Below are 19,140 nucleotides of genomic sequence, written 5' to 3'. Positions count from 1 at the left end.
TTAATATAATATCAAGCTGACTATTTTGACTCCAAATGGGATTTCTTTGCTGAGCTATGATGTGTCTGAGGACAACTTCATTTATGAATCAAGAATTTTCATGAAACTAGGCCTTGCCCAGTACTAAATGTTTGCCATTTTCAATGACTTTTCTACATTTTATTTGTACTTTCTACATTACATTCTACAAATAGGGAAAAAAGATTTTTTAAATTAAATCCATATTTTGCTTCAACTCAAACATTCTAGAAATGAAAATCAAACATAAAGACGCAAACCTACCAGACCCTGTCATACTTTTCCCGCGAGGACAGTAGGTGTTCTAGCTATCTGTCTCCTCTTTAATCTGCCGCCCAGTGGGTGACACAACGTCAAACACTCGCTCGTTGTGACGAAGTTGTTGGAAGGTGATTTTCCATCAAACAACTAATGCTGGAAAAGTGGTGCAGTGTGGAGAGGAAGCAAGAGAGGAATCTATGCAAGCAACATTATCCGAGGTGAGGGAAAATGTTTCATCGCTTCGGTTGGAGTTTTTCCCTTCAGCTGTATGTGTGGCAATATCAAAAAGGTTTCGTTTGTTCAATCCAAAAAAAATGAGGCAAATAAAAAGAAGGAGAAAACACTTCTTTTTATCATTTCGTTGGTAGTATTAGTGTAGTTGAAAAGAAAAATAGACTAGGCTTGTTCTATAAAGCTTCTTTTTCTTTGTTTTGGCTGTGAAAAGCTTTTTTATAACAAAATGTACATTTGAAGTACATCTTTCTAAATGTTTTTAATAAAAAATAATTCACCTTAAAATATTTGATTCCTCTTTCTTCTCTTCCCAGAAAGTGTCATTTTCCCTTCAACTCCAACACATCCCCGTGCTCGGGCAAAGGTCGTCCTGCGCATGTCAGCACACACGCTGGGCGCTAAATGGCCGGAAATAGGGGAAAGAAAAGGATGTCACGCCGTGCCTTACGACTGTGAGAATTTCACTCACCACCAGCGGGAAAACGGTGAGCTTTTCTGTCTCTCTCTCACCAACGATTGCTTCCCCTGCCGTTCTTTTTAGCTGCTTAAAGAGCATGGCATACTATCATAGCGGACAAAGGGCACCACATCTCCTCTCTCGTTCATCCATTTCACCTTTTTCACCACAACACACAATCACATCGGGGAAAAGAAATATTGTTGTTCATCTCATTGGTTTGGATTTCTCGTTTCACCCCCCCCCCCCCCCCCCCCCCCGGATTGCGGCAAACGTGTCCTTTTTGCCTTTTACGCACACTTGCGCACATACATTCAAAACTCACACCCGAACAACACCAGTAGCAACAATGAAAAAAATAGATGCGGGACGGGAGATGCAAAACCGGTGGGAAAAAGGTGGGACTGTGCGTGGACTGCATACCGAAGGGGACGGCAACAGCGGACCAAAAAGGGGGTTAAATGCGGCAGCCCACCCCATCATCCCACCCACCGATGAAGCACATCATATTCAACCCTCCTTTTCAAGCATTTTTCCTACACTCTCTCTCCCTCTCTCTCTCGCTCTCTTTTTCTCACTTGCTTTCTCTCTCTCTCTCTCTCTTTTACGCGCCCGAATCATCTCACTCGGAGCATACACGGATGCATACACGCGCGCGGCTTTATGGTTTTGAATATGACTGGTGGCGATAACAAAAATGGTTCAGCGCGAATAAAAAAACCACCCCGCACACACACACACACACTGACTCACCGAAGGGACGACGGCTTTGGCATCTCGCGCGTGGACGCGTATGAAATAGTGTAGTTCCGATTTGGCCCTCGGTTTGTGTGCATTTTTGTTTTATTGTGACGCGCACCGGCGAAGGATCGTCCGCACGCCGTGTGACCAAGGCTTTTCCGAGCCACAGTTTCCCGTTTGTTTGTTTTTTTTCACCACTCGTACGGTACGAGTACGAAAGCATTCTTTGTGCTGCTCCTGAACAGCCTCCCGGTCAGGCGCACACACAAACACAACCGCTAACAGGTACGCGCACAACAGTAGCAGGCTGGGATCGTGTGAGGAAGTGCGCCAAGTGCGTTCTGTCAAACGGGGCTAACAGGAAAAATCGACCCCACGCGCCCCAAACCAGGGGGCAGGGAGAAAAACTTACACTCACTTCTTCCCTCTGGGTTGGACCATTGTTTTCTCTGCCAGCGTGTGTGTGTGGGTGCGTATATGGAGATGAGCCGAGCAACACCTTGCCGAAGGTTTCGCGCCTGCATGTGATAAGTTTGTGTCCGAACGCCAGCAAGAGAAGTGTTGTGCAGTGCGCACCCTTTTGCAGTGTCGAAGCGTCGAAAAACTGGCAGCCAGTGAGCAGGTGAAGTGTAGGTTGAACTGTGCAAAGCCCTCGGCTAAAGTTGGGCCGCAGTCTGTTGTTGCAAAATCGGTTTAACGGTGACCCAAATAATTTCCCAGCTTTGCCCGAAAGCGGTGGGTCGTGCGATGTTTGTGTATGTGTGTGCTTGTGACAACAAAAATCCTGACACTTTCCTAGCAACCCATGATTGTCGCCTCCCCTCCCCCTGTTGGTCTTGGCAGCCTGTCGCACGCTCGCGACTGTCGTCGTGCGCGGCGATACTAATTAACAGCATCGGGCCATCACCACTACACCATCCAAGTGTGCGGATGATTATATACAGCCTGGCGACACGGGATTCCTGACGAAGGGCTATCTAAAACACACACACACATTTCAAGAAGAAGATGCCTGTGTGGTCGATATTTACACAACAAAGTCTGTTTTGCCGGTTTTGCTGCAAAATGTTGGGGCTCTGCACGCGGACAGAGTGTGACAAGTGATTTAATGTAAAGTGTTTGATTTTGTTTGTTTTATCAGTGCATCTATATGTGTATGTGTGATTAATGTGCATTTTTTCCAACACGTTTCCAACACGTTTTGATGGCGCTGCCATTGATCATATCAATCAAATACTCGACTGACGAACGTCAGCATTAATGCCACGCTCACCACACTCGTCCGCATTGGAGTATGTTGTGAATTTAATTAATGCCATCGCCGATTGCAGCGCTGTTGATCAGTATTCTTTGCTGCGCTGTTGATCGTCGCCCAATCGATACTGATCAGCTGCACCTCGTGCATCGTGCTGCTGTTTGCAATTGCGTGTGTTTGTGCATGATTTTCGGTCGCCAGATGTATCGTTTCTGTAGCCGAATGTGGCGCAAAAGTGGTCCCTGTTTACGATCGAATGTAATTGAATGGTGTGTGTGTGTGTGTGTGTGCTTGCAAGTGTGTGTTTGTTTGTGTGTTGGAAGGATCACAGCTGGTATGGAGGGGCGGAAGAACGGCTTCTCCCAAGCTGTTTGATCTTTGCCGACAGTTTGATGGTTGTGTTGAATTACCCCGTCGGAAGATGTTACGGAACGGATGTAACACATTGACGATGCTGAAGGATACAATTTTACGATGCAAGTGAAAAGGAATGAAGGAGAAGACCTCAGTTTTAGTGAAAATTGAAATAATAGTCTTATTATTGCCTTATTGAATCACCAATTATCGTTGAAGGACAGACAATTCATTACAAAAACATACTTGCAACTGATGCAATTGCCCTTCTTGTACTGAAAGCCCATGCAAGCATCAATTCTTGGTTGAAGCAGATTATGTGCTTTTTATGCATTGCTTATTTAAAATTTAACAACATATTTGCAAAATTTAATCCATGTAGACTAACATAAAATCATGGAAAATGGGACTTCAAATTTATTCAACAGCTTTTGATTCAGAAACTCTAGCCTTGCATGACTTCATGAAAAAATGCATGAAAAATTTGTAAATAATTATTTTTTTATTCATGAGAAAAGGAAATTATTTGAAATAATATTTAAAAACATTTTTTTTCTACTATTCTTTGTAAATGCGAACTTTATGCAGTAAAGTTTAACGTTAACGAATTACATTTTAATGCAGAAAATAGAATAAATCGGTTAACTGGTGTATTTAAATTCGATTGAATTTCCCAAAGACGCTTGTCTAACATAACTGATTGCTTTAGAATTGTAAAAAAACAAAACACCAAAAGTATTTTTGGGTCATTTTTTAGTATTTTTTAACACACATAAAACCGCATTTCAGCTGCCCTTATAATTCCTCGGTCCTTTCATGGTCCCCATAACAAACAAAAAATGGCCACGCAGCACACAGAAGCCGCCATTTTCGTGCGTGCACTTTTTCAACTCACAATTAATCCCGACCATTGATCGTTGTTCACACCGCTGTTCGGCGGTACCGTTCGTCTTCGTCGTGACGGTTCAGCACGGGGCGATGAGGGATCAAAACGTGTGAAAGGGCCGCTCCATCCGGAAACGGAATTACATTAACCTTCCGATTGCCACCCCAAAACGGGAGGTCTAGCGCGGGCCACCCGTTCCTCCACATATCAGGTTTTAATTTATTTATAATTCCATAATGATACGATATCAATTAATTAATGTCTGCAAATGGATGGTTTAATTTTCATAATTGTACGTTGTACGTCGGTGGGGCAGAATTTTTAATGCGGCACCCGTCGGCCGTCTTGCCGCTCTCACGGACGAGTGTGTCTTTCGGGGGAGGGTGGAGGTGGAGCATGTGTGTGTGTGTTTGAAGTTTGGTGTAGCCGGTGCGGGTTACCACTTGGAAACAGACTTCTTTCTTTTGCTCAACTACGCTGGCCACCGTACCGTTTTGCTCTAGCTCGTAAGAAAGCAAGCCATCGCCGAACGACACTGCCACACAATCCTTCCATCCCGTGGTGGTGTTCTGGCCTGTTCGCGGAACTGTCGTCGCCATGTTGGTCTGCTCCAGCGGATCCATCGCTGCAAAGGGTTTTTGCGCTTGCGTTGGCGCAGCTGTACGCTCCCTCTGTCTCTCTCTATTGCGCTTTCTCTCGCAAAGAAGTTGTATGTTTCATCGATGTCAAAACCATCAATGGGAGAGTGAGAAAGGTGGGAAAAAGTTTTCACATCCAGCGCGCTACGGTCGCAATGGAATCCACAAGCCAAAAAGATTGGTTGTTTCTTCGCAAAAAAACATGGTTGCAGTATCGATTAGTGGATGGAAGTCACCTTTGCCGACGGGAGATTCCCTGTTTCCTTCATCTTGCTCCGTGAGCATGTGGGATGACAAATTCGTGGGAAGTGATACAGTGTGTGGGTTTTTCTTTTCCTATTAACTGGGAAAACTAGTCACGGAAGTATCACTTTGACACGTTTGTATACCAGTTTTATACTATTATTTAGTTAAGCTGAAGCCGTACATTGGGTCGTACAAGAAGTTATAAAAGCGTTATAACAACAACAGTCAAAGCGTAGAAGTTGTTGTTGCCATAAAGTAAATTTCAAATTTAGGTTAACTATTTCACCCAATAAAAAATGAAATAATCAGCTTTTTATTTTATTTGAATTAAACAAATGTTAATATTTCATGTGTTTTTAAGGTCCGGGACATCGTGATCTCGTCAGTGCTTAGTTTAATAAAATAGATAATATTTCTTGTCATAAATTCAATGTGAATAAATTGAAGAGTTTTAACCACACATTGAACGATAATTTCACTATCATTATTTCATGAAAAGTATCTATTTTGATAGACGTGCTGATACTTATTGAAAATTACATGATTTCCAAAGCAACTGACACGATATTTTGACAAACATTGAAGAGAGATAAAGAGAGCTTTAACTTGTTGTCGGGATAAAGTAAAATAAAGTTGGTCTCGAACAACTTCTTTTCCAATTCCTTTTTTCATTAAGAATTCTGAAATTGACATGAATGCTGAAATTAACACTGGCGACATGGCTACCAATTGGAACCAAGCTCTTTAAAATATTCTTTAAAACTGGTGAAAGTTCTAGTAAAAAATGAAAATTGTTTTCCATCATTACACTTCATTAAAATAACATAAATGATTGAAGTCTTATTAGATTTTGATGCATAAATTCCTACCACATGTACGATCATTTGAAAACAAAATACCCTTCACTATAAGCAAACTGTGCATTCACTCTCAACATTATTTACTTGTTTTCTTATTGTAATGCATCATAATTAAATGAGCTGCACTCCTGCCTGTTGCTTAAGAACACTGGAGTGCCATGCTCCACCATCGATCCTGGCTCCAGTTCTGGATGCAAAAATCCATTCCGATCTTTCACCCCCAACCAGCCAGCTACCAGCTGGATGCCACACCAGGGCTCACAGGGAGGGAACAGGCGCTGCCAAGCGACAAATAATTTATGAGTTTTAATTGTACACACACACACACACTACCGTGCAATCGCCGCTCGCGGTATCCCGGTGACACTGGCACCCGCTTACCGAAGGAAGGAGGTCCGTCCCAACATATTTAATTGGCCGTCCTAACATATCGAGCCCGAAAAACGGGTTTACGGTGCCAGTGTCGTTGCATTGGGGGGGGAGCAAAAAAAAGCAGCACCGGAGCATGGTGCGCGATTTACAAGTGTCAAACCACCGCAGGCTCGAGGCACCTTCTGGCGCCACCCGGTGGGCAAAGGAAAAGCGAGTGAAAATGTGGCCAGCGTTCCCATAAGTTCCCTTACCGACAACCTGCCACCAGCGCCACCGATACTGCACAATCTTAATTGATTTAATCTTACGGTGCGCAGATATCAGCCCCCCCCCCCCTCCCTCTCTCCATTACCAATCGTGCGCCATCGTGTGCGGAACGTGTTGGCGCCAAACGACAGAGAGTGACACCCTGCCCCGTCCCTTTTCGCCCCCATCTTGTCCCACCCTTTACTCACCCTTCCCGAATGTCGAGCCGGCGCCTGCGGCGGTCCGGTTTTTCTCCGTTTGGCTAGCTCGTGGGGGAACTGTGAAGCACACTGTGCACATTTTACCGTTTTGTCCAGCGTCCGTCGTCCGTCTCTTTCGCTCCACGTTGAAACCTAATTCATTCATTAATGCCCGGCCACGATCAACTTATGTGTGTGTGTGTTTGTGTGGGATGGAAATTTGCATGAAATTAGCATAAACGCTTGCCGGGCGAGTGCGTCTGCTCGCGAGTGGTGCTGCCGAAGGATGCTGCCGAAGGGATGGAAGATAATTCAATTACCTGTACGCTACTTGCCCCAACCCACCACCTTTTTGCTCGGGAGTATCTCGTGCGGCCCTTGCGAGGGGCCTCGTTGTGACAAAACGACGATAAGGGGAAGAGTGTTGTGGCGTTGTTGTTGTTGCTAAACGTTATAATTTAATAAAAGCTTCCCCGTGACGTGACAAACGAGCTCCATCTTGCCCGTGAGTGTTGGGTGTTTTTTTGCTTGCTGCAATTAAACGGGTTGGGCTTTCATTTGCGCGACACGCGGTTTTAAAGTGTCGCTTGATAAAGGAGCTGCAACAGATTGGTGGTTGGGCGTTACGAGATGTTCGTGAACATGCACTCGTACTAACTTTTCGCCGGCACGCAAATCGATGGGAAATTCGCATTTTTAAATGCACACACACACACTCAGGCTTGCCCACTTGCATGTGATACTTGCGCAGCATCTTATCATATCTTATGGGGATATAAAAGGAGTGCTTTAAATGGTACTAAACACACACTCCACTTAAACATACTGAAATACTTTAAACTGCACTCGGAAGCAATTGAGCCAACCGGCCGGGAATGCCAATTATTATCTCAATCGATGTCAAACCACTTTGGACGTTTGGGCTTTGAAGCGGACGCTTCCAATAGTTTTGCTCGCCCTCCAAACAGCCCCCCGCCCCAGCCATCCTTAGCAAACGGTCCCTTGACGGATCGGTCGAATTGTGCGATCGATCAATCGCGATCGATCGGCGGTACCGTGGGGACCTGTTTCGAACCGTCAACCGGATGGATGGATCGTGAATGCATCGCTTGCGTGCTGAATGCTTTTGCCGAATGCCGCCATCACAGCATCCTTCCGAAGCATTTAAGCTTCGGGTGCCCGCAGCCCCCATTCCCCATTCGCCCATCCTGCCAAGCGGCAATGACAGTTGGTGAATGATTTATCTATTTTCCATTCGCTCCACACTAAGCAAAGGGCCGCATCGCTGGGCCTGAAGGGCCGGCAACCGTGGACAAACGGGGCACGAGACATCATTCCGCTCTCGATGATTGTCAACGTTACGCATTTTATGCTACAAAATGGTGACGTTTGAATGAAACATTGAAACGGAGCGGTTTATCCAGCCGTAGAGTGGTGGGTGGGTGCTAGTGGTGCGTTTTGTGTAGTGCCCGGTGCCCGATTATCGATTTCATGCTCGATGAACATCAATATCAGTTGCTGGAGCCGAAAGGTTTTCGCCAAGCGTATTGATGCGTACCCATTCGGAACTGTAATGTAATTGCAACGAGCGTCACTGTGTGGAACGCACTCGATGAGCAGTTTTTATTAGTGAGGGAAGAGGGTGGGAAATGAATTGCCACAAGCGTTTGATTTTTTATTGCATTTTACATTGAAAAATGCTAGTTTTTTCTGCTTGAAATCTGGGAGTGTTGTGGACATTGAATAAAGAAGGATAAATTAAATTGATGAATTGTTTGTATAGAAAGCTTTCTTACTGGCTAGTGTGTTGCTAAGCAATGCTGCATTAAAATTTCTCTTCGAGAGCTTAAATATTTATCAAGAAATATATTCTGTATAATAAATTATTGAACTAAATTTCCTTCAACATTTGCTCCATTTTTATTCATGTCATTCAATATTATATTTTTAATCAATTTTATCTTCAATCTTAAATGAAATGTGCATTAATTTCATAACATATGTATTAAAAAGATTGTTTAATAGCTTCCTAAACTTCAAACAAAAAGACTCTGAGATTATTTCAAAATAATAATGTAATCTTTTGTTGAACAATACGGGACTGAACAATAAATAAATAAAATAAATAATAATAATATAATCCTTTGAACAACTTGAACACTGTCCTGCAATCAATAATCATAGTACAAGTTGTCCCCGAGATGAGCTATTCATGTGGAACCTCAAAGAAATCGCTTATCTCGAATTTCCGCGTGAGTCGAATCACACGGTTTCCAGCCAAAAAATAACGCACTTTCTTGTAATTTTGCATTGTAAATATTTCATATGATATTGACAATCTTGAAGCATTTTAAAAATTCCATCAAAAGGGAAATTATTTTGCATTTCACAATTATTATTGGAATTTTGATGTATGACTAGTTAAAATGGCCCGGTTAGAGGGCTTCGCAACGTTTATTATGGGACATATGAGAATTGCACTTTTTGAATGTTTTTGATTAATTTTGTATGCTTATAGTATTTACAACATACATTGCAGTATACACACAACCATGATTTCTTAATTTTCTATTATTTAAAATTCTATAAGTTAAATTGAGGATGGTGTACCTCTTGGAACAAATAATTTATTCATCGAAATTCACATTGCTGCTATATGTAACTCTCGCCGATAAGGAGCAGCAATTCTGCGAACTCTTTCCGCTCTTCAGCATCTTGAACAGTCTGGGCTGTCTGCACACGCATTTTTGGCCGCAAACGCAATACCCTAAATTTGCCCCACAGCATGCTCTGCCGGATACACTGCTGCAAAACCTAGACGTTGGTATCTGTCGGAAGTCACCACATAGCAGCACCATCTTATCACCGAACGTTTGCCGATTTCCCATAACGTCCTGCAAGGCGTGATCGAGGGCGGGAGTTTTAAGAGCATAGCGGCTACTCATGGATGTCTCGTTCCATACGATCAGTGTTGGTGCCCACTGATCTCAGGGTATGTGTTCCATCCTTGTCAAGGGGGTGTGCTAACCTGCTCTACTTTCAAATGACACAACCAAACGATCCATGAAGCCTGTTGCATCAATTCAGCCTGTGCTGACTGTACACGGATGTTATAGGAACTGTTAGCGTCCAGGTTGAGCGATAGCTTGAATTTAGAGTGTAGCGTACGTCACCAGGTCAGCAGCAGAGCAGCAATTCAACTCAAAGCCACTGCTATTGCAATGTTCAATCGACGCCGCGTGTACGCAAGATTAGTTTTGAGCAGAAACGGCTACCCGGTGCCACCAGGTTCATCAAAAATAGATTGTTCTGTCAAACCGTAGCTATCCATCCACTGCTGCAGTAACTATATCTTACACCGTTCGTTGTTCATTCGGGTCACGTTTGCTAATATGTTGTTCATCACATCGATAGCATAAGAGTGCTCCCATAAAGCTCCGCATATCGATAGCATAAGGTAGATTTTAGCAGGTCTGGTCGTATTTGCACAAAGTCGGTTAACTGCGGAAACATCGTCAGCGTCTTCTGCGGCGTCATTTCGCGCAGGTGCTGATCAATGAGTCGCAGCGCTTTGAAGAGCTTGACAGCCCGCAGCTTCCGATTCTGCTCGGAGTCTTCAACGGAGTACCGGTCCATATTTTGCCGGTGAAGGTCTTCACAAACGTGGTTCACGTTTGCGTCCTACAATAAGAGAGGATTCTGGGACACTTCCTCAGACAATATAAGGGCAAATAGGTGACGCAGATAATTGAGCATTTTAAATCAGACTGCAACCTGTAGGGTCCTGGATATTTTGATGTCGTACTGCAGCAATCCGAACATCAACAGTACACCATGCAGCCAATAACTAATAGTCTGGCAGTGGCGCACGATTTACTGGTTACCCGTACCAATATACCAGGGAAGCTGCTGCAATTAATTTTAAACTTACCTGGACTTATTTAATCTTTCTGCTATTTAGATTACTTCATACATATTACACAACTTCACATACTAATGGACGATATTCTTTTGACGAAAACATGGTTGTCGTTTTACGTTGTGACGCCTACATCGATGAATCGCTATGTCGGTGCAAAGTGTGCAAGAAAACCAACACGGTACAAAAATCATCCAAGCTATCCGCACCTAACATCAACTCACTAACCAACATCGTCTCACTATAGAGTGAAAAAGTAACGCTCTATAGTGAGAGATTGAAAATGAGAACCTTTTTGTAAAATTTGTTATAGGAAATCATAACATTTGCTAAAGGAACTTTAAATTTAGAAAACCGCGTTTAAAAGGTACCGCGTATCTTGAGGACTGCCTGTATATATTTTAGAATAAAATAGCATTAATGATTTGAAAAATGACATCAAATAGTCTTAGCAACAATTTCATTTCAACAATTTCACAATGTTGTGCGCCTTGAGTGTTTTAAATTTATTGGAGGATTTTCTTTACCTTCTTTACTAAAGCTGAGTAGACGTATTCCACTTCATACTTGCTACAGTGATACAGTACAACAGAACATCGATCCTCTTCTGAAAAATACAACTCTTCTGCTACAACTCAGCCTTAAAATTCCTTAGCTCTAACCATTGTCTTCGAATTATCTATGCATGTAATGTAAATTTTTAGAATGTATTTTTTAGCATGGTTTAGAATGTGGGAGTATATGGTAAATACTGTAAACTTTTTAACTTTTATTTTTTAACTTTTTTTTATTAATTGTTCGACAAATATATTTATCATCAAAGCTTGAATTGTGATCGCACACTATATGACACAACAGCTCTTATAGAAACATAAATTAAAAGCTAACTCTCAACCACACACGCACACACACGTATCAGGCACACCGTAATTCATTACCAAAATATTTCCCCCCCTCAGGTGACGCTGAACGAGAGACCAACTGACCTACATTACGTTGTGTTGTCGTCCGTTTGAGCGTAACTTTAATTAATGCGTCGCGTGTGACGAAACGTGTTGAGTGTTGAGTGATAATTAAAACTCCCCTGCTGCTTAGGCGGTGGTGCAAGTGCATCCCACCGGCGAAATCAACACCGCGCGGCAACAAGCATTGTGATAGACCGGTATCGACCGAATCGAACCATGTTGAAGGACCTCATCGCCACCGAAACGGTGGCACCGGAAAAATGTGCCGGATGTGGCAGTGCCATTCGCGACCGGTAAGCTGCAAACAGTTCCTTCTACCACTCTTTTGTGCGTTCTATCGATCTGCACATTAACCGTTGATCGCGATCCACCCCTTTTCCCAGATACTACCTCCTCGTGGCGGACCGTGCCTGGCACAACCAGTGTCTGCGGTGCTGCAAATGTCTACACACGCTCGAAGCGGAACTGAGCTGCTACTCGCGCGAAGGAAACATTTACTGCAAGGACGATTACTACAGGTGAGTTACGCTGGTGGAGCAGAAGAGAGATGAGGGGGTTATTTCACTCATGAGGATGCGAAGATCCACTCATTATACGAAACATTTCAACAACCGTAACCAAAACGACCGGCCAATGCAAGGCGCAGTTTGTTTTTGTGTTCGGTTGAACCGTATTATTTAACGGACGCATTTTCGCATGCGCCATTTGCACGCGCCATACAATTAACCGTAATTACGCATCTTTACCGCTCGCGTTTCATTGGCGGGCGTTTCGTTGGGCCGCGGTTGGTCGCCGAACGCAGGCGAATATTTATCAAACATTTAAGGTAATGGGGATTTCTGTTGAAGGCCGATTTTTTTTATTTAGTTTCCCGCCGAATCGTCATAGCGTTTAACGAGCGGCAAGTGCATGAAGTTTAATTTGAAAACAACAAAAAATAATAAGAACTCAACGGTACATAAGGAAGGCCAACGGTTGAAACGAAATTATCCTGTCTCATTAGCGTTTCTTTTAAAACGTTGGTTGGTAGATCATCTTTTGAATGCCTATCGATCAGTGTGAAAGTTTTGACCTGCGTCTTTTAATAACATACGTAAGTTATTTGACACATTTTATGGAGTGCTTTTTACGACGGTTTTATTTTATTTTTAAGTGGTTATTATTTCTGAGTGCCATTCAAATTCATTTTTCTCAGTTCTTAATTGTGAAAGGTTTAACTAAGAGTCAAGTATTTGTTTATTTTATAATCACACACTCTGCAGGCGCACAATCATGTTTGGAAATTATTGGTCACTATTGACTTGGTGATCTAAATACTTACAATTAGGGTAAATGTACCAATAGTGGTGCAATTTGTGGTGGTACAGATGTATTTTAATGGATTTAAAGTGTCAGAAACGACAATTTCTGAATATTTCAACACATAACAGTTGGAATATGTTTTATCTTCGCTATCAAAACCATTTTTAACATAAAACACATCGAATCTACGAAAAAATACATATTTTTGTGATTGCTTCGTTGTACCTATAATGGTGGTATGGTTCCTAAGTCGTCGTATTGTGTTCCTATAGTGGTGGTTAACAAAGATGCCTCAAAACAGTGTATAATATGAATATAACTTAGTTTTGAGGCTGTTTTCGTATGAATAGCATGGATAACTGCCATAATAATGATATCTTTCGTAATTTGATCGTAAAAAATGTATGAATTTGGTTGATGAAAATATTGACTGAAGTACTGAATAACACCTGTCGTCAACCCATACTCAGAAGAGTTTGCTCGATTTGAAGTCGATTTTTCACTCAGCCAGATAAGCGAATTTTGGCCTTTGTTTCACAAATTACTTACAGAAAACTAATTTTTGTTGTTTATTTTAATGAAAACAGTACGACATGTCAAAAATGTCGTCGAAAAAAATCTAAAATTAGCTGTTTTTATTGATTTTAGAACTAGGATCACTATAGGAACATGCCTGTTTGGTGTACCTATTATGGCACTATCGTAAAAAAACATTAAAAAATACGTAAATATGGTCAAAAGCCAATGAATTTGAATAAAACAATATCATTTGATAACAATTATGCTAAAAAACTAATAATTGCGTTGTTATGTGGTCATTTAGAACGTTAACAAGAATATGAGTATCGTTATGAAATCCTAAGGATTTTGGAAAAATGTTGATACCTTTCACAAAATAATGGATTTTTCGGTCACTAAAAAACGGAATGGCCCCATTTCATTTTTAAATCCTTTGTAAAAGGCTAGAGAACATTTCACACTATCATAAATAACTTAACTACTGTTAATTTATCGTATGAGACGCATTTTAGTGCAATACCACCACTATTGGTACTAGCACCACTATAGGTACGTTTACCCTAGTTGAGTCTACTTAATTGTAAGGTTGAATGCTTCCATTCGCTTGCTTGGAACATGTTTGATAAATAACTGTTGTGTTATTCTTCATAGGAAAACGAGTAGTGATTGTGATTGTGTAGATTGATACAACAGTAAAATACCATAGAATAGGCACATAAAATAAGAAATCAAAAGGCTGCATTATTTTTTTGCAAATTGAATGATATTCCTTTTATATGAAATATCATCTAAAGAGTGTTCCTTCTGACATGATACCAGAAACGACGAAAAAGAATAAAGAAAACAATATTTCTAGAATGAGCTGGTTTGCCAATCTCTACTCTGTTACGAGAAGACAATAACTTTATACCAGTACAAGACTTTTTTAAGGCCAATATAATGTCTTAGCCTCCAAAGAACCACTAGCATGAAACGCAAAGGTCACCGTACAGAACCATACTCTCCATTTTGAAAAGTTCAAAGGACGTCATACAAATGACGTAGTATTGAAGGCATCTTGGCACAACGTTCAATTAACAATGCCTGTTTCCACGATACACACGATGTCACTGCCACCGTTCAAAGCTCAATATTGTTCCCAATTTTCCCTGCTTGCACCCTCACTGTGGTGAAAAGAATCCGTTTTCATATTTGTCAACGAAATGAAGATATTGTTTGGGGGTAAAAAAGGGAGAAAATAATGAGGAGATTTGGGATGGAGACGGCAAACCCGTTACAATAATGAAAGCAAAATATGCTTTCATACCTGGATTTCCCCTCATTTTTTTTCGTATTTGTCGCCCCTTTATCGCCGTCATCACAAACTCAATTCAATCAGATTTCTTCACCCAACCGTAACGCAAACCACTCCGAACGCGCTCCGGGGACCAAACCAGCGATTGCCACACGTACCTTCGAACGGTAGAAATTCGAAGTGAATGCAAATAGCTGTTTGCGGTGGTGTGCGGATGGAACACTGGCACTGTCCCGCTGTCCCCGAGCCAGAGGGTGGGGTGAGGGGCAGGGGGGATGAGCACTTTTGTGAGCAAATAAATCCCGAAAAGAAAATGGAATACCGTGGCAGTGCTTTTTTGTTGGCGTTATTTTTATTCCTTTCAATCTCGCCTGCGCCCAACAGTCCCAACCGCTACTAGCCAGCAAGCTCTCGCGTTGTTTGAAGAGAGCTTGAGGTTGAAGAGTATGGGAAGCGAGAATGGGAAAATATATTATGTGCATATCTTATTTGTTGTTCAGCTTGTCGCGACACAGCAAACGTACTGTATTTTCCCTGCACAAAACAGTTCACTTCTGGCCCCGAGTTGGGCTTGAGCGGTGGTTTCAGGACTTCTTTTTTTGTGGTTATGTTTTTTCGAGTAACTCAAGTAACAAGAAAAGGGGCAAAAGATGCTTAAAAAAATACAACAGCACTCCTGAAGACGCGCTGTTTGGAGAAAAAGCAAACAGTTTCCTTTTTTCATGCTGTCATGCCACCCATCACACACTTGACTTGATGTTTGTGGTTGGTGAGCGCGATTCAACGAGCAGGGTATGTCTGTACGTGTACCTTGCTGTAGGATGTGAAAAGCCTCTGCTAATGGCAATGGTCACAAGAACACCTCAATTTGAAGTTGGTTCATTTTCTGCTCCATGAAGCAATATCAAACGTTTATGTGGTTCTTCTTGCGGGAAGGCAAGATTGTTAAGTTAAGGAACGGGGGGATTGTTATGTTTGCTACATCAGACACATCATAAAATAATTTTACATAAATAATGCATAGCATAAAGTATATATAAAGTGTCATTTCATAGCAGCCATCTCGTGCCATACACAAGCTAAACGCAAAAACCTCCAAATTATCAATCAGTGCGCTAAATCCTCCAACACCATGGAGACGCCTGGTGGTCCAGCGATGCCACACAGGAAGGTCGCGGGCGTGCAATTTGCATGTCCGCCTTCGGTTCGCGGCATCGCGTGAGGATATCTTAGGCGGTACAATTTCTGGTACCGATTTGCACCTACGAACATGCGAGCTACGAGCACGCTTCCGGTGGGTGGTTCATGCTCACGAGCACACCGCGAACAGACCGTCATCGTCTCGCAACGATGCGAGGAGGGTGAAAGAACCATCAACACAATCTTTCATCAGTCCTTCAACCGTAAGGAGCTATAAACCTCCGTCTGCTCCGTATACCAAGCGAAACTACATCATCATCATCATCATCATCGTCGCTGCAGCACACGAAACACTGTACCATTTCAAAGACCATCCGCGGTTGCAAAGGCAACAGTCGAAACGCGAAACACAGCGTCCGAAATGGAACGCGCAACGAAGGAGCGCACAAGCGCGAGGACGACGAGCGATGGCAAGACAGAGAAAGAGAGAGAGAGAGAAAGATGTGTGACCCAGATACGAGGGTGGTACGTGACAAATGAGAGAAAAACGCAAACCCCGTTTCGAGCGGAGGGGGAGGTTCGCCAACAATCGAATGCACCGAATGCAGTGCTGGTGGCCACACGTTGTGTTTTCGTTTTTTCCCTCCCGCTTTGCCATCTCAGCCAGTGGCTGTGGCCATTGCCATCTTCCCGCTCCCGAGCCACAGGGATGGCTTCACACCGGAGGTCTCTCTCCCAGGCTCCCGGGGCGAAAGAAGAATGGCGATGAGCTGCCATCGATATCCACGAAACCGGGCGAATGCATGACTGAATATTAATCCGCACCGCCGGCCGATTGTTACCATGTTCCATGCGGCTACCTGCCGACTGATTATCGCAAAATCCGTCAGCGAGCAGCAGCAGCGATGGCGGTTGCTGCTGCTGCGGCTGCCACTGGCACACAACTGGTTAAAGCTCGAGACATGCTTAAGCCACCCAAACAGACGACCGGGGCCCACCATGCCAACCATGCACGTGCACGCGTGCAAGCGGCCGGGATTACCATAAAATTGCCGCACTCGAATGTTCGCTCCGTGCTCGTCAGCGGGCAAGAACGACACGCCGGCCCCACAGCGGCACACAGCGGAGCGAAATTCCGGAACGGTGCCATAGTGCGAACCCACGTACGCGCCCGGGCCCCGGGAACGCGCGCCTCGTTCGAGCTGCGTGGCTGCGTGCGCACAACCATGGCCATTTAAATCATTCGTGGAATAGTTGCCGTTACTCACGCAAGGTAGCGAGCGCGCGAAGCAAGCGTCAAGCAGTAGCGCTGAGGTTTTGAGGGAAAGGAGGGAAAGGCTGAAGACGGACCGATTCAGGGTGAGAGATGTTTTCTTAGTGGTAAAGAAAAGCGACTAGATGCTTTTGTTGTGCTGTTTGGTACATTTCCAAAGCTGTCAAGATGGTTGCTGTTGATTCTTGTCTTGCCTGCAACGTGGTTTGGAACAGAACAATTGTACATAAGAACAATTTACTGTAGCCTCTACATTATTATAGTTTTATCAGTTGTCTTTGTACAAATTTCTTTCATTCAACTCAGGATATCGAATTTGCTGTAAGTAGCTCAACATCAACTTCTTGTGGTATTTTGTGAGAAACACTATTAACTATTTAGTGAAACAAACAAAAGCCAAATTATTCCAAATATTTTGAGTATTGTTGATTGGATTCAATGCATACACGCGATTGATTAAAAGTAAGGCATAACTAGATGAAAGACAACGAATACCAAGCAGCCAAAATTAAAAGAAGTAATTTCCACAGACTTGTATTTTTGTTTTCACAAACCCATAAATAGCTGAGAGTTTTAATGTACTGCCAAAGCCCTTAACGTGGGTAAACTTTTCCATTTTACATGATATCTTTAAAAACTATTAATAATTGAACGTAAAAACATGATTTTGGCCAGTTGTCTTTCATCTCATCAAAATAAAAGTTGTCTTTTATCTCCGAAAAATTGAACAAAAGTGAAGAAAATAACAGTTTGTTTTCATTATGGAGCTGTAGCTTTTTATACTATTTACCACAGTCGTGTTCCGTGCGGTTCCGTGGTACAGTCGTCATCTCGAACGACTCAATGGGTTCAAGCCCAGAATGGACCGTCCCCCCGTAGCAAGGATTGACTATCTATCCGGCTACGTGGTAATGAATTAAGTCTCGAAAACCTGTATAGGACGGGCATGTCCGTGTAGGACATTACACCAAATAGATGAAGAAGACCTCACATCAGTCGTATGCCACACCATGCCTCAATTGCATGTACGAAAATTACTTGCTTTTATGAAAATTAATTACCATTATAGATACCATATTACACTAACGAGCTACAACTAGGCCAATTGCGACTGATTGAAGGATTAATGGTAGTGCCACAGTCTTTTTTAGCTCTCCATTTAATGAACAAGTTCTGATGTTATGGCTAAATCAAGGCCAGTTACATAGTCTTACAGTAAAATATATCTGTTCGCTTTTGTATCTTTTTGTATGAATTGCTTATTTAATACATTTTTAGATTATTTTACATTGTTTCATTTGAAATGCACTTTACTTACTTACTTCACTTTAAACATCACACTATCTTGGATTTAACATGCACTCATAACTTGAAAAAGCATGAAATATGAAACCAAAAGATACAAAAAAATCAAACCAAAAAAAACACACACACACACAATTTTGTACAGCGTAACGCAGTATTTTCGTCTTTATTTTGCTAACTGTTCTCCCTGTGCATGTTCCCTGCGAACAAACATCGCCAATTCGGTAACCATGGTGGCTACCAGCGACTGCCATGTTTCTCGATCGATTTTACGCAACAACCAATTCTGTCCGTTGCGCATCCGAGATCGGTAGAATTGATTCTCGTAACCGAATAAATTTGGAAAACAATAAAATAAAATTGTTAAAAAATGCATACCATCCACCGTCTGTGCGTGTGTGTATGTATGCGTACGGGTGAAGTGAGCAGGATGCGAACCTTTCGGGCAACAAAATCACTCGCACTGGGGCTGTCCGGTCCCAACGGGACTGCAAACGAGCGCAATTCCATTCAATCCGATATCGGTAAAATGTTGCTGCTCGCCGGCAGTAGACACAAGGACATAAGCAGTGAAAAAGTGGGGGAGAATTGTCAAGAAGAAGAAGACGCTACTTTTATTCGCTGTCATGACATTTTTGCTTCTTATTTGCCATTC

At 42.6% G+C, this 19,140-nt stretch overlaps 1 protein-coding gene and 1 pseudogene across 1 annotated transcript in view; one reads left to right on the top strand and one right to left on the bottom strand.

Annotated features, from left to right (window-relative positions):
- Positions 1-1,770: 1,770 nt before the first annotated feature.
- The window catches only part of LOC1279942 (LIM/homeobox protein Lhx9), a 31,023-nt gene continuing 13,653 nt past the window's right edge, over positions 1,771-19,140 (top strand). The window contains exons 1-3 of the mRNA XM_061658531.1: positions 1,771-1,916; positions 11,647-11,945; positions 12,036-12,170. Of these exons, the coding sequence (XP_061514515.1) occupies positions 11,869-11,945; positions 12,036-12,170 (212 nt within the window). The 5' untranslated portion in view covers positions 1,771-1,916; positions 11,647-11,868. The remainder of the gene's footprint in view (positions 1,917-11,646; positions 11,946-12,035; positions 12,171-19,140) is intronic.
- On the bottom strand, positions 9,763-9,818 carry LOC133394133 (U6atac minor spliceosomal RNA; annotated as a pseudogene).

The sequence above is a fragment of the Anopheles gambiae genome, chromosome 3 (genome assembly GCF_943734735.2).
Source record: "Anopheles gambiae chromosome 3, idAnoGambNW_F1_1, whole genome shotgun sequence".
NCBI lineage: Eukaryota > Metazoa > Arthropoda > Insecta > Diptera > Culicidae > Anopheles > Anopheles gambiae.
The sequence above is the reverse complement of the archived record's forward strand: the minus strand, read 5'-3'. Positions and strand labels throughout refer to the sequence as shown.